At 37.4% G+C, this 17,231-nt stretch overlaps 1 protein-coding gene across 2 annotated transcripts in view; it reads right to left on the bottom strand.

Moving 5' to 3' along the window:
• The window catches only part of SYT1 (synaptotagmin 1), a 337,749-nt gene that overhangs the window by 74,311 nt on the left and 246,207 nt on the right, over positions 1-17,231 (bottom strand). Inside the window, exons 5-6 of one of the 2 annotated variants that reach the window (XM_048934819.1) lie at positions 14,190-14,374; positions 1,412-1,525 (exon numbers count right to left, since the gene is read on the bottom strand). In XM_048934819.1, coding sequence (XP_048790776.1) covers positions 1,412-1,525; positions 14,190-14,374 — 299 coding nt within the window. Of the gene's footprint in view, positions 1-1,411; positions 1,535-14,189; positions 14,375-17,231 lie in introns of both variants that reach the window. The other variant, XM_048934815.1, reaches the window with a different exon arrangement.

The raw sequence follows: 17,231 nt of genomic DNA, 5'->3' as shown, positions 1-17,231 counted from the left end.
TCAAGTGACTCTTCAAGGTCAATCTAGAGACAAGTGATTAGGAGCTGGGAGAATACTTTCCTCTATATCAGTTCTTCAGTCACAACATATTGGCCCCTCTCATGAATGAACTGCTTAAAATTGGAAACAGAAGATCTAACAAATGGAAAACATTAAACATTACAGCTAAACAAAGAAAGCAACTCCTGGCTTCTGGGAGATTCCTCAAAGCTGGACTTATTTTTTCTAGTTTTAAATCCACTGTGTGGCCTGCATGATTTCCAAAGTATGGAGCTCTAGAGATCATTTAATTTAGTCATAAGTAGAACCTTTCTTCTTCTCTCACATTCTTATTCTAGATGCACATTTCATGAATACATGGACAGGTTCAGGATCAACATACATGAGTCTTTTAAATCAAAGAGTGAAAAACAAATCTATGGTATGTATGTAGTTAACAGATTAAAAAAGCAATTCAATTCTGTACTAAAATCTGTCTCTCTAAAACAGAGGCAACATGCTCTAGGAAGTATGTTAATTATCTTGTCTTCAGTTTTAACCCTGCAACAGATTAATAACCTCAATTTTGGTTTTCAGTTTCAAGCAATATCAAACGTATACTGTTCTCTCTAGGAATTCAAATCACCTTTTCCACTCTTGCAATCATCTATCCTTCAATAAATTTCAAACTGCAGCACGTTTTAGAATAGCAAAATAAAACAGGAATCCATACCTCGTGAATTTACTGTGTTCAATACTACATGCACCCATGGATTTGTATCTTTCCTATTGCATATCCTTTCATAAAATACAGTTCTCAAAATCAGCTCTTGACTGGAGATTTTTCCCGTTCAACTTTACTGTTCTGAGAGGGACAGAACTTTTTATTTGCTTTTCAGTTCCTAACAAAATTTGCTTTATCAAAAAGGTGTGCTTTCATGGAGAACAACAGAATTTGAGATAACGAGTTAATAAGGCAAGGTGGACATGAAGCAGTGAGAGAAAGCTACTTCTAGTAATTTTATGAACTTGTTAAAACATCTACTGATGAATAAATTGGGACAATTACTTTTATGTCCCTTTCTTTTTCCTCCCATCTTTTGTTTGCTTATGTTTTAAATACCTAGAGGCAGAAGCTATCTTTTGCTGTTCACATGTAAGCTTCATACTATAATGTAGCTCAATATTGACTGGTGACACTTTAATACATTATTAATAATAACTACATGAAACTGTTCTCAATTTTGATTAAAGTTATGAATTCAGGGTATGCTGTATGCTAATTTAGTAATACTTCTGTCATGCATCTGCAGTCTTGCATTCTTCCTTTACTCAGTAAGGATTTCAGAAAATTCTACTGTACCTACAGGTATAAGATCATTCTCCCCTTGCATACAGACAACTGAAATGTTACAGGTTGGTTGTTTCAAACCTGATTGTTCTGGAAGTCATAATCCAAAGAATATTGGATTTTCCCTAGTTTCTCCACTTCTTTCGGCTCTTCTTTCTCTTCCCCGTCAGTCAGCCCAGTCTCAGCATCATCATCCTTGAGAGCCTAGAAAGAAGGAATGTAGAACTAATAAATAAAGTTAACTCCTAAGTACTAGTTTAAGTCAGACAAATTTTGAAGCCGTTAAAAGCAAGCATGATGGCCGAAATCCAAATGTGCAGTTTACATATGTATATTTATACTATTCAGGTTGCTCAATATGTAGTAAATCAGCAAGCAAGCAATGCAAGTAGGAAGAAAGCTTCTTGGAATATTACAAGCAACAACTGTCATAAAACCTGAAAGTAGAAAGAAAATATCAACTTCATACCAAAGAATTGTTCTGGGCTCACACCGTCTCTTAAAGAGGCACAAGGAGGCAAACATGCTATTAAATAAGCAAAGTCACGCAATTCATTCAACTTAAGTATATCTTGGCAATGTGAAACCTGATTGTGCATGCTGTGAATCACTTGCAATTGGCAACACACTTCTGTAGGATTACTATGATAAAGAGCATGTGTTGTGGATGAGTTCTTCCTACAATCATATGCCAAACATTTTCCATGTTTATTTAGAATGAATATGGAAGCAAAGGTATCACCATGCCATTAGCAAATGCATGTTTCTCCTTTTCCCTCCCTCCCGAGACCAGTTTCCTTTTTATTCATTCTTCCTGTAAAGCATAGCTGAACCAAACTGATTGAAAACTGATTGTAGTTTGCTTGGAAAAAATAAAAAAAATACAGAAATACTGTTTACAGTTTTAGCTATTACATAAAACCTGCTATTTTCAAAGGAGGCAGCAGTTACACAGTGAAAATACTAAATAATGTCATCTTTTTTTGTTGTTGTTGTTTTGCTGTACCAGAAAGCAGAAGTATTTGCATTGTGAAAAGGGGAATTTATACAGCTATTAAACCATACAAATTACACCTATATATGCAGCTTTATACCGTGTAAGAACTGAAAAATGCACAAAAATGATGAGAAATTATTGTGGAAAATGTGAAAATAAAGTTTAGATTGTTAAAGCAAGGAAATGATACTGAAAGCATTCAGCCAGAATTCTGATTTGCACGCGCTGGTATATGTTTATCTATAAGAGCCCTGTCAGGATTAAAGTTCCTTCAGTATGGAGCTTCTGCCTGCACAGTCAGACTATTGAGTGCAATAATAAGATTTGATCTGTTTTATTTTGTTCCTTCTTTTTTTTCACAAAGTGATGTGGTCTGAAGAAATCAACAGCATTTATATACAATAGGTTGCAGCCGGAGCTTTATAGCTGAAGAGACAGTGAGGCTAGGAAATAGCAATACCTACTGCTGATGGTGGTTTGTGAAAACAAAATAAAAACTGCAGAAAAGCATTAGCATTCTCACTCAGCCATGAAGGAAGCGGGGGCCACGCAATAGTGGCGTGGGTGTGGTAAGAGGAAAGATTGATCTCCGAAGTAGAAAACGTAATTTTTCAGAAGCTGGATTTAAAATTCAAAAGGTCAGGCTGAAAACTGTACAGTATTAAGCAATTATTTTTCTACTTTTTGGAAAAAAGATAGCAATTCAGCTGGCATGCCTCAACTGAAATCAATGCAGCAACATTGATTGATGCAAACTGAGGAGCTGTGTTAAATATCTGAATGTTAGTGAATGATGGACTCTTTGCTAGGAACACAAATTACAGTGTTCCATGATGTTGCAATCAGTGGGAAAGGTTGACAGCAGATGAGAATCACCCCTAATGTTGGAAAAATAATACTTTCTGAACTAAACCATTTGTGTTTGGAAGGACTGGACTATCTAATAGTACTCTGAGATATTTTAATTGCAGAGCTGAATTCCCTGTTGTTGTTCCACAACAACAAACGTAGCAAGAAGATAATGTTGGAGCACAGCCAGTCTGGACACAAATCCTGCAGGACTATACATGGGAATTTCAGAATATGGAGTGACATGATTACACCAACCACCTTTCTTTCATTGGTAATAAAAATAATCTTGAGATTCTGTAATCACAAATTAAAGAAAGAAAAAAAAAAAAGATGTGACTCAATTGCAGTGAAGCAATCACATCGATCAGAGCCTGGAGACAACATGAAGCATTAACTCAGAATGGGATGTGAACTCCAAGACCCACTGAATCATCTCAGTACCACCCTAGCAGAGGACTGCGTGACAGAAGAATGATGAACAGCTCCAGGATATCCCTGATTCTGGGATAAGTGTTGTCCCTTCTGCTATTACACCTACTTATGGCTTGGATTTGGTTTGAGCAGAACAATCCTGCAGCCATTCCTCAGGAACAAAATGGAGACTGCAAAGGGAACCTTCTGTGATCCTTTCCAGCTATGAGGCATCTGTAACTATTGCAACAAGGCAAAATTTACACATCCATATTCTCTTCAGAAAAACTATATACTCTTCTGCATACCTGATTACATCAGGAAATGTGAGAGGTTTGGCTGTGAAAAAATTCTTACTATGTCTTCAGAAAATACAAAAGGGAATCTAAGGAGTTCTTAGAACTCTTGCAAGGCAGTGCTGAAGTGCAGACACAAAACATTGTATGATTGGTAAACTCCTCCATAGTTTATGAGAGTCCTATTGGAAGGTGAAAGCTATTTCCCAGGAGAGAGGGAAAATGTTTCATGTTACTCACATCAGCTGAGTAGCTATATTATTCTTCTTGACCTTGACTCAGAAACACCGAAGAACTAAGAAACGCTAAGAATGAGATGGCGTTCAGATTTGTCCAAGGTTTAGGAGAGGGAGGAGGAGGGAAGAAATGACAAATGCTTACTTCTAAAGCTGTCTGCATGTAACGGTTTTTAAGTTCAGGAGAGGAATTTGCTTTCGGATTAGAGGACAATGCTTTAAGCAGATGGGTCAAGGGAAGCACAGAATTTTCTCATGTGTGATGCTGCTGCTGTGTTCCAAAGAGGAAGAGGGATTGAATTGCTTCAAAGTATATGAAACACCCCACAGAGATTCTTATTTTGTATTGAGATTTTCTGAAAGATCAATAATGGAATAGCACTGCAACCCTCAATTTACAGTACACAACATCACGCTATGCTGATTCTTATTGCTGTATCTCTACAATCAATTAAAATAAGCAGCTATATTTTATTGGTTTTGAAATAAATCAAATATTTTTAATTATAAACTAACTTCCAACTCAAGCCACTTCAGCAGACACAACCGTGATCAGAAAGCCTGAATTACAGTGCAGAAAAATATAAGCCCCTTTGGTTTCTAAATATTCTTTTAATTCTATGACATTTTTAATTCCTGTCATATATAGAGAGCAGCATAGAAATCTATTATTTCATCATGCTGAAAAACATTTGTTTTTTTCTAATTATGAAAGACTAAGAAGTTCACTCAGGTGAACATACAGAAATAAACTGCAAAGAAATGTCCATATCCTCTTACATGTGTGTAAGTGTCTGAAAAAAGTATGCTTGTATGTAAATAAGAATGTAAAAAAAAAATATTTATATTTTGTTAGTCTAATACAACCATTACAAGGTGACACATTCACATGTAATGAAATCAGCAAGTGGGAGAAGTTCTGTTGTGCCAGGGACTATAACAGAACCACACAATATATAATATGTTTCCTTAGAGCTGGAAAATGAATTCTTTGAGCAACCCCTCATTTAATCCTTATTTGAATGAGCTCTGTAACTTGTTTGAACCAAGGGCACAGACATAAATTTACATATGCCATTAGGATTTTCTTTTCTGCTCCATGCTTAGTCAATTGTTCCCAAGCTCATCTACTCTGTAGTGACTTCTATAACAAATAGAGCTAAATTACAGCAGAGATCCACAGTTCAATTTACTGGTTCTTTCTTCGCTTCTGTAACACAATTAAGGGTGGTTTTATAGTCTCCTCTTCTGGGTTTATAAAGAAAATGCTTCATTTTCAATTTTTTTTTTTAATTTTTTATTTATTTATTTATTTTTGTAGTTTCGTCTTTTGCATTAAAAAAAAAAAAGGGAAAGAAAACCCAAAGCAGTGCCTGTGATTGCAGTTCTGCAGATTCCATGCCCTGCACTGGGTTCTTGCATTTCCTGGGCTTCTTCTCTGCTTCACTGCACCAGGCAGCAAAAGCCTCTTGGCACTGATGCTGCCATTCTGGTGCTGTGAACACCCTTTGCTTCCAGCTCAGCTCCACCAGTGGACCCACACCCTGTGAATGGGTTTTTACTACTGCTATCCACCACAAAGCACAATGCACATGAGATTAAAACAGCTCCATGCATTGTTTTTATTTAATGTCTCCCCAGAGTGTATTTCACAGCGTCCTGCAAAGCAAGGCAGAGGTCACAACCTCATCTGAGTCACTGTGAGGAGGAAAAGACCCAAGAAGGTACACTTTGCTCTTTGATTCTGGTCTCAGTTATCTTTGTGTCTTTGTTAATGCTCATTTCACAGTTTATTTAGGACTGCAAGCAGAGTATCTTTCACCGTTGTAGATAACAGAAAGATTTTCATTAGCAGTGTTTAAGGGTTGATTCCATTCATGGGGTGAACTACGGCCTCTCATGTAAGGAAAAAAGTCACCAGTAAGCAAGGAGACATGTTAGGAAGGAAAACATAATGTTGACTACAGCCTGCAAGGTTATTTCACCACGGTGCATGCTGCAGTCTGATTTCCCTCTACATCTGCCCTGTCAATCAGTCTTCTTGTTCACGTGGTAAAGGAGGTTTTTTTAACATATGAGTGATGTCCAGTCCTCAGGCTTGTGCAATGCCTGCTGAGTTGAATGGAAGAAAACAATATTATTTTGTAGCGAGAATGTTCTGTGCCATGTCCAACAATGAATTTATCAGAAAGGCAATTTTTCGTCCTATTGATGTCCATGCTTACGAATGGCTGCACCTAATGGTGGTGCATTTCTTATCAATTTCTTTCACATTCAAGTACACCACAGTTCTGATGTGGCCAATTTTTATCCTGGGGCAAAAGAAAAGCCTTTAAAAAATCTTGGCTGATTCCCTCTCACAAAACAGAAAAGACTGCAATTGTAACACATTTTCTACCAGAGCCCCTCAGAAGGAAAGGCAACATTTCATTCTTTCAGCATCTGCTTTCTCTCCATGAGTTAATTTAAAGAGCATGTTGTGCATGGGTTTCCAGTGGCTGAGCCAGGTTTTGGCCTCTGTGAAATTGACTTTGCCATTAATGCTGTAAGACTGTTGGCCTCACTCAGTAGCAGTGGGCCACACTGATGCACAGAATGACCCTGCTGCGTCCAGCATGCAATGCCCTGACACTACTTCCTTGCTTGTTATCCAGGTTTTAAATGGTCTGCTGGATTATCCAAAGGCTTGCTTTCTTTAGGACCTCTCTGACATGAGGCCATCACATTCAGCTTAAAAGCTCACTGAATTGTTCGAGTACTGAAATACTGATTTCTTTTGTCTCAACAGAGGGATGTAGCAAATGTAAAATACAGATACGTAAATTCAAGTTGGAACTTCTAAGTCCTCAAATTAATATTTTTCTTTTGCTTTTTGCTTTTTTGTTTATTTGCTGAAAGACTCAGACAGTGTCAGTGTTAACCCAGGGGTCTATTTTGGAAGTTCACCCCGTGGATCATGGCTGACCACAGGGCCCATGTGCATGAACAAAAAGATGCAAGTGCTCTTGCAAGTATGGTAGCATGCTCTGCCCCCACTTCCCATATGGCAGTGGTTCGTTGTGCTAAGCAGCAGGCTGTGAGTAGGAGGCAGATTTAGGCTGCTTGGCCAATGCATGCTGCTCAATCAATTGTTCTACATCCTTCCCAAACGAATGGCAGATGGCCAGATGGAAGCATGCTTTGGGATAGAGCTGGCTCCTGGGCACGGGAGGACCACTCTGAGTACTAAATTTATTTCTGTTAAAAATTTGTCATACTATATAATTAGTGCTACATCTATTTAACAATGCAAATTAATCTAAATATAGCTGGACATGATTTATTGGGTGCTACATTGATATAAAGAAGAAAGAGTTGGCAAAGAACTGTCCTTTTGGCTTATTCATATAAAAAGAGATAAGCTTTGACCATCCTTTAAACGGAACCTTATCAAGTATCTGATATTCTTGTACCTGAAGGTTATTCTACTATTCATAGACATTATTCACCTTTCCGTTTGAAAAGACTACATGCCTTGCTTAAAAATTAAACAAATAAATACTCCCTTTAGGGTTTTAAGTTCATACCTCATTAATATGAACTGCTGTTCCTGTTGTACGTTACTCATTTCCAATAACTTCAGGCACTTAGTGTAGGAGCTCAGCTCTCCACATAATCAGTGGATACATGTGAATGTCTTGAGAGTGTGATTCAAATCACTTAATTTATGGAATAATTGCATACCTCCTAGACACAACTCATTAGGAACCTGCAGACTCTGGTCTTGAATAAACAATTCAAAACCTGGTCTGTTAATCAAAAGAATGCAAGATACAAACATCCTTGACTATAGAAGATTCCTATGGTAAGACCTTCAGTACAGAAAACAAGACATGTAAGTCTGTATCTTCATTTTATCCTAACAGTACAATAGGTTACAATAAAAGTAACAGTAGTTATTTAATAGGAAAAATATTTTTGAAAGGGGGGAAAAAGAAATGTAGGAATCATGCACAGCAGGCTCCTCTGTCTCCTTGGGAGTGGCTGAGAGGAAGAGATAGGAATGCAAATAAGCCCAGCCATGTGGCTCATAGATGTTGCTTTCACAGTTCCAAGGTTATGAAGTCTAATACTAACCTATGCTAAATAAGAATTTTGCAGAAAACCTTGTAGAATGTACTCATATATAACATTGCATCTTCATAAACACGTTGCTTTCACATTTTCTCAGGAAGTTTTATCCATCCCAAACAGTTGGCTTCTGAGATGGGTAAAAAAAAAAGCAGTAGGACAGTCCTTTGAGTCTGAGGTTGAATTAACACATAAATGGGACCCAATCAACCCATTTTGACCATCACAGTATATAATTGGGCTTGTTTTCTAATAAAGACCTGTTCACATTGTTTGACTAATTCTCCACACTGTACTGTGCAGCACATGCTGTCTTTCTGAGTGTGAATTAAGATACTTCACTGCATTGCAGATAAACTGTGGTGAACGTCATCAGCATGGGCTGAAGATACCAACAAATGGGAATTGCCTTGCTGAGACTGACAGGTGGCCTTCCCTAATTCTCACTATTCTCTAAGCATTCAACTGGGAAAACAAATAAATATAAAGAAACACTGCAGAAGAAAAGACTGCTGTCAGGAAGTGCTCCTATCCCCACAGAAGATCCTACTGGACTATACTTAGTAATAAAGGCTTGGGTTCCTTTTAAGTGAAGTACAGGCTCTTTGGAAGACGGTGCAGATTTTACTGACTTCATTTTACTAACTTTCCTTAAGCTACAAGGTCAACACACATGACTTTGAAATATTTCTGAAGGTACCTAACATTAAAAAGGTCTTCAGCGTTTTTGCTCCTTTGCAGGAAAAAGGGTTTACTACTGAAATTGTCTGTTGCAATTGCAGCTCTCACTATTGTATTACTTTATAATGTTCCATAAGTTCACTGTAATTAATACATGAAAACTAACATAATATTGTGATGAAGTTAGTACTTAACCCCAGTGGAAAAGAAAGGCCTACATAAAGGAAAAATAAAGATCCAAAGAAGTTTGTGAACAACTGAAGGCCACAGAAAGTCAGAAGTATACTCTGTATATTCCAGAGTATAGCACATATACCTGATTCCAGGTCTCCTGTTTCATTTAGCAGACACATCCATTGTAAAACAAAAACGTTTCACTAGTGACGGTGTTTCAGCCTGATGCAATGAGGAATGACTGAGATATTAAATCTCCTTCTCCAAAAATGCTTTGTGACCTAATAAAAGGTTCAGATGACCACAGCAACCAATCTCCAAGCCATAGAGCTAAATTTTAGTAATTTTTCAGTGCCACTGTTCATGACTGAAATGATTAAGTCTATTCTTTCCTCAGCCCATAGGTTTAGCTTAAGCAAGAATTTTGCTGTACCAATGCATTATATTCAGACCCAATAAATCAGCAGCTATTACAGCATCTCTAGGGCTGGGTGTTTGGGGCTTTTTTTCTTAAGGTAAAAAGTAGCCACTGGAGGCATGGAAGACACTGGGAAGTTACAAGGAAGAAAAGTGTGATGGGAAGATCTCATAAAAATGCTGGTGCCAGTAGTCACTCAGGTGCACCCAGAGAAATCTGCAGTAAGATCACGTAAAAGAGTTTGTCATGGAGTACTATGGACTTAAAGCACGTGCCCTATACTGGGATGATGTGACAGCCCACAGCAAGTTTCATGGGGTACAAATAATTTTACTGATGCTAAGAAAAAGACAGCAAAAAACACTTTTTGCTTCCGTCTACTGTTGATACGGTGACATTTATAGCAGATGGAAATAACACTAGCAAGTTATTTTTAGGTACCCATTGATTTCAAACTTGAGCTTTCTAGTACAGTTTGACAAAATATTTGAGCTACAGAAAAAATAACAACCTCTTGTTTTCCCCTCCTCTAGCCTTTCCCCACCAAGAAAATACCCAATCAGTTTGGTTCAGCCTCTTGATGTGTGTACCAAAGCTACTACATATAAATCTCAGCTGAGGAGCCAGAGCTGTCAGAAGACTATATGTATCAGAGCTTTAGACTAGGTGCATCCGAATAGCAAAGTAAACCTACCGCAAGTGACAATCCAGAACAGTCATGAGACACAACACAGACAAGGAGGACATAGAAGGAAGAAATAAAAATTAAAACATCCACATACAAACATTAGCAAAAACCATGGAGAAATGACCTTTTTTAGTACATTCTTATAATAATTCGGCTCCCCAGACTGAATCTTCTCCTGTCCCCAGCTCTTGGCAGAGTTGTGTACTCTGCTTGAAAAAGTAACCATGGAGAGATGTAGAAATGTGTTTGAAGACTGAAAGCCTTGTCTTATTTCAAACTCTTCTCTCACTTCATTGCAATCAAATTTGCTCGAAATCTGTATTATTTCACAGTTTCTCATTTAAAAATCAGACTAAAAGTTGTGTTCAGCAAAGTGGTCATTCTGAAGTGTAAGTCTAACAGAAGCAAAAATCATTTCATTTTCTAGAATATCTAGCTACTGTGCTTGACTATTGATCCAGCTGAGTCTCTGTGTCAAAAGTACCTTCACTTATGCCAAATTTACGACTCTATACGGATTTGGCATGGACATGCAGGTCAGCATGAGCACATGTAAGCCAGAAGTTCTCTTTGACAAACTAAACCAGGCTAAGCTGGAAATTACACTTCCAGAGGCTGATACTGCCAAATGCTGCTCCCTTTCAAGTTTTGTGTGCCTAGGGAACTAGGATCTTGCAAGGTGCCAAGTGCCTATCAACTGCTATTATGTTCTCTCAGCTGAAGGCAGCATGTAATTAGCACTCGTATGTTCAGACTTAACGATGACTGAACTAAGCTTATTGTTTTTTGACAACATTTAAGATTTTTGGTACTGTACGTTGCCCTTTATAAAGGCAACAGATTAACATCCTGATTTACAATTACTTTTCCATTTTTTCACCCCTTTCTGTTCTATGACAGAACTTCGAAAGTGATTCATTGCTCTTTTGTGAAGTATTTTACATTTAACATTGCACTGAGCTCAGCTAGGTATACTAAAGCCTGCACTAATAATTTCAGATTAAATTGCCAGAATAAAAAATCACTCATATTGAAAAAAAAAAAAAAAAAAGACAGCTGACTTTTGAAAAATCAGGAATTAAGTTGTTAGAAACTATTCAATGCCAAGGACCTAAAATGTATGCATTACCAACTAGTATGAAATTAAGGGAGGTAACTCAATCAACTTGCTTTAGAAATCCCAGACACATAAGAGGAAAACTGGCCAGAGAGCTGGTGATGCAGTCACTTAGTAAGGGTCCAGCATTTATATTTCTCAGCTGAGAATCTATCCTCATCAGGTTTACTTTGCAGACCAAACCACGTCAGTTAAAACACAAAATATTTGGGCAAAATATGTTCACATACCTATACAGAATACTTTGAATGGAAACAGAATCACAGAATCACAGAATCACCCGGGTTGGAAGGGACCCCAAGGATCATGTAGTTCCAACCCCCCTGCCTAGCAGGGCCACCAAACATACACATTCAGATCAGGTTGCCCAGGACCCCGTCCAACCTGGCCTTAAACACGTCCAAGGACGGGGCATCCACAAACATCTTGAAATACCTAACGGTGTAACATTTCAAAGTTTGAGCTACTTTTTTGATAAATAATAAATAAGGAGCCGTGAATCAGCTTTTAATCAAAATTTTCCAGAAAAAATAAAGTTATTAAATTCAATACTAATTACATAATAAAATTTTGCATTTTATATATTTATTTTCCAAGAATCCATGGTCATTTATCCAGGTCCTAACAAATACAATTAAAAACACTCAATTATATATTCTCAATACAACAGTGGTCTTAAATGATACAGAAGAAACTCCACATTAATATCAATAAACAAACTGCACATTATTTATCCTGCAAGGAAGTATTAGGTTTGTTATAATTAGTAACATTGGTAGAACACAGCAAACAACATCGCAAAGGATTTTTTCCACAGACATAATCAGAGTTCTTTCGAATTACCTTTGCTTCAATGGAAAGAAGCTAGCTAAAAGTAGCCCTGGGTAAACCAACAATTGATGAAGTGACTTACCATGTATGGCTTGTGGGGAAATAACTCAAAATTATTTAATAATACAACCTCTAAATTAAGTACAGGGAATTCATAAATCCTCAATCTGGGTGCTTAAAGTAAAAGGGTTTGTTTCATATTCATCATACGGAGAAAACAAGATCAGTAAAATTCAAAATCTTTTTCAAAGGAAAACACCCAATTTCTGCTCTGTTGTATTCCAAGTTCAACCTCACTTATCTTTCTGACCTTGAAAAGGTATATCTACAGTACTAACTCTGTGTGCTGCTGAGGTTGTTTGCAGATATGAATTTGCCTTGTGTCTATACTTGAAGCTTTGCACTTCAGTACACCAACATGGTACATGAAAAGCATCTTCCCTCCTGGTGGAACAAGGCTGAAGCTGTGCACCAGGGCACCATCTAAAGCTTACTCTATGGATACAGTGTATAGCCTAGAAAAATTAACGGCAGCCTTGCGCGTTGACATTTCAGCAATGACTACTGTCCACTGAGCAACAACAAAAACTGTCCTTTCAGAAACTGGAAATAGCTGGAGCCACCTAGAAAAATTACAAGATCTCCTCACCCACTTTTGATATTCTTCCCCTGTCATGACTTACATGCCTGGAAAACTCTGCTAGCCTGTAGCAGGTCTCTTGAGGACTGGCTGATGAGCCTCACCAGTGGCTGTTCCATCAGTGTACAGTGACATCCCACCACTTCTGCTGGATTGCTCCATACGACTCTTAGCTACTCTTCTCTAGGCTTTTCCGGGATCTTGCTCTTCATCTGATGCTCCTCAGGCTCCCAGATTTGGCTTCTATTACTAATCAACCTGTCTTTTCTCACACACTAGATTCCAGCTAATGGGAGGAACTACTCATTCCATACTTTGCTTTAATCTTTTCTCATTGGCTGGATAAGCGCTTCTGAATTACTCTGGCTATATCTTATGAAAAGTCTTGGGAGCACAGACACATGCAATATCTTTACAGTTATTGTCAACTACTGAAGAGGTTTCATATTGCAATTCTCTAAGTCTTCTCAGTACTTTTTGTTTGAAAAATAGAGCCCTTTGTCTTTGCTTAAGAAATCTGGCAATGCAATAAGAACACATGAATTCTTTGCATTTATTTCCCTGTTCTTCTGCTTATTCTAACTAGCTTTACCTATGAATTTATAACACCAGAATTGTAAGGAAGAAGGATAATAATAAAATCCTGATTAAAAAAAGTAATATTTCAGGAACATATTAATGAAGTCTGTTGTACTGAGGATTAGGTCCTGCAACTTTTGCTTTCTTTAATGAAGCAGATCTAAAGGACAAGTTTGTCTGCTCTCATGAAGATGATACTACTCAAGGGGCATTATGCTAATCTATTCCTCTAAGTTACTCCACTGACTTAGAGCTACAAGTATATTCTGATAACTTTAAGCTTCACCTCTTGCACAAAATAAATTCTCTCAGTATCACTGTGCCGAATGCTCTATGCAATCCTTTTTGTTTTCCTTTGTGTGTTTCTCATTTTCTATGCTGTTGTTTGTTTCTCAGTTGACCTTATGGTTTTGTGTAAAAGGAGATTCAGAGTAAAGATCTATGTTTGTTTATCAGCTGTGCTCAGAACTACTGCTAGAAAGATATAAATGCTATACTTGTTCTTGGTCAAAGTCCTGAAAATAGGAAGTTGTACAGATTTGCTACATTTCTGTGACAGCCAGGATATCTCAATAAACTTTCTCCTTCCAGAAGAGTCATTACAAATCTGTTCATTTTATTAGCAGAGGAGAGAAACTGGTTGGCTGATTCATCTGTGATGCCATACCCATATTCACACTTCAAGATGCTATTGAGAAGATGCTGACAATCAGTCCTCTCTTCACAGAGCAACTATCAAGGCAACGAGCACAACATTTTTTTGTTAGACACATCAGGCAGAATTCTGCAAACATAACTCAAGAGATGAGGAAAAGGAGAGGTACTTTACCTGGTCTTTCATGGTTTTCCCTAAATCTTTAACATCTTTCATGTTAATAGCATTCTTCCCTCCCTTCTCCTTCCCCTTCTTCTTGTTCTTCTTTTTGAACAAGCATTTCTTACAGAGACAAAAGCAGCAGGTAAGGATTAATAGGACTGCAACTATGGCTATGGCTATTAAGGCCCAAGGTGGCACTGGAAGAGAAAAAGAAACAAAAAAGAGAAGGTGGTAAAGGTGTTAGTAGGGTTAAATTTAGAAACAAGCACAGTTCTCTTACAGCTAAATCTTTTGCAAAGAAAATGCCTTGCAGAAATGCCTGAAATTCTTTCTAAATTCTTTTCTAAATCATCTTTTGTATATTTTCCCCAACTGAGCGTTTGCACACACAATGCCAATATCTATCTATTTACATGACTGGTGACACATACCAAATTAACTTGCAGCTATTCCGAAAAAAACAGCCATCTGAAAACAGCATATGATACGTTCGGCATACTTAGGCAGTAGTTTGCTGTCTTTAATCATCTCCACAACCCACCTGGCATTGTGGCTGAATTGGGCAGAACTGGGAAGGAATTTCCTGTTTTCAGAATGGCATCAGATCCAACAGATCAACTTCTTCTCTGCCTGCTGCTGTATAGACTCCGCACAAGACAGTGCAGGTCAAGGTCAACAGCAAACACTAAGAACATGCTACTGGCCAATCCAAGGGCATGTGTGCTATTAGTCATCATACCCTAATATGAGCAGAGTTGCAGTACATAGCTAGATTTTCACCCGTATTTTGCTATCAAGAAAAGCATTTGTTCAATTTATTCATTCTTTCCAGGAATCAGAACACAACTGAATTATGAATAAACAATACAGAACACTTACTGTAATAAAATGGTCTTGTTAAAGATCAGAATATTGGAAAAAAGGAGTTAAGATGACACTCAAACACTCCAGGAGGGAACTATGTTCGTACAGCTCAGTTTTAATGACCACAGATCCCAACACTGAACCAGAACACTTGATACTTTAAATATTTTAAACTGTCATTTTCTAAAATCTCTAAATGCACTCAGGTCTGTAAGTTACTCTGAGTGCGTTACCAAGAGGTCTCTCATACGATACAGAACAAAACTGACAAGTGAATCAAATTTGACATGTTGACGTCAGTGAATCACAGAAGGGAATGGGCAGTATAAATAGAGAAAATTAATTGCTTAAAGGAGCTAAGCAGAGTGTGAAGCACGGTCACAGGAAATTCGACTACAAATTATCAGTTCAGAAAGAGGACAAAGCACCTAAACTTTCCTTACTCTATGTTTAATGACTTTAATTCCTAACTTTCTTTTGAAAGTCCTTGGTGACAGATACAAAAATAATGTAGAAAAATGTTAAACAGTAAATTTTGTAATACATTTTGAGCCTCCAAATGTTCATTATATGCAGCTGCTATAAAAGAGAAGCTATACCATATGTAGAACAAATGAGAACTGATTACTAAACAAATGAATGTTAAAAGATAAAGTGAACAGATTAACAGCTGTTTATGTGATGTATTTTATGGAGTCAGCAGTAAGAAGTCTGCAATAAAAGTTGTATTAGATCTGCACTTATCACAACTTAAAATCTGTATTTCACGCATTACTGCTTTCATTTTTGCTTCATATCAGGTGCAACAGTAGCACTTTATAGCACACCTGACTTCCACAAAATTTTGTCTTTTCACTCAGCTCTTGCAAATGTAAAATCATTGCCTTTCACAGGCAGTGTGCCCTTTTCAAATTCAAACTTCACTGGTGCACTTAAACTGCATTAAACACATAGCCTTTGAGATAGCATTTACAGAATGTTGTATTTTTTACCTAAGCTAATTCTTAAGAGTTATGTCAATAATGAAATGATCGATGTGCCTAAACCTATCAGCTATTTGTTTTGCTGCCTTGACAGGAATGCTCAAAGCACCACGTAAGGCAACACAGGGAGTATGGGATGGGTTCTGCTGGCAGGGTGGCATTGTAGGAGGAAAGAGAGGCGGAGCGCATCACATGCAGCTAGGATGGGAGAACCAAGGAACTGAGGAGACAGGGAATGTGCGTAGGATATATAAATATGCAAGCTACAGATGAAAAAGCCTGTGTAGGTAGTGAAGTCAGGTGCCTATGTGCTGTAGCTGTTGTGCAAAGCAGTATTCTGGCTCTGTTGCAGTGGTTCTCTGGAGGATGAACAACGTAGGGTGCCTTGGGGAAAATTTCAAACACTTGCAGATACTTCACTTTTTTTTTTTTTTTTAATAATGCATTGTCTGCTTCCATCTATTTGTAATTTAATTTCACCCAATAGCTCTTGTGATGCAATTAAATGATCACCAAATTAATATCTGAGACACCAAGAATTATACAGAATCCCTCAAGGAAAATGTGCTCTATTTTTGTTACAGAAAGCATAAGAAATAAAGAATAAAATATTGAGGAAGCCCAGAATCTGGGCATTTTCCAAAACATCTTCAACATTCAAGTCAGAAAAAACAAAAAGGAATGGATTTTTTCCCCAATGAAAGTGCACTGTCTCTGTCAAGGAGATGTCTCATCAGAACATTGCCACTGACAGAGATTGCCCAATCTAATATTGCTGGCAGTGGATACGTGTGTTAGATATAAGAGAAGTGAAACATTGTTATCACTAGCTTTGATTGTAGAAGTGATGGTTGTTGCTTTTCAAAAACATTAATCTAAATTAATTACTAATTAAAAACAAAAATCTAAATTAATGTTAATCATTATTACATAGTTCAGGCAAGATTTTCCAAAATCATTGTAGACTTGGAGGGTTTTTGTATTTGCTCCTCTCAACTCATGACATTGCCAGAGGAGCCTGAATTCCAGAAAAAAGATATTTCTAAAAAGCAGTTTTGGACAGCCCAGAAGGAAATGACTAAAGTCACTCAAACTTTGGAAGTCTCAAAACTACAGTCTTTAATATTTTGGCATACCAACTGTGAATAACATACACAAAAACTTTATGGACAGTATATGAACTTGTTCTTATTAAGTGGCTCCCCAC

This window comes from Lagopus muta, chromosome 1, assembly GCF_023343835.1.
Source record: "Lagopus muta isolate bLagMut1 chromosome 1, bLagMut1 primary, whole genome shotgun sequence".
NCBI lineage: Eukaryota > Metazoa > Chordata > Aves > Galliformes > Phasianidae > Lagopus > Lagopus muta.
Note: the sequence above shows the minus strand (reverse complement) of the source record. Positions and strands in the feature narration are given on the sequence as shown.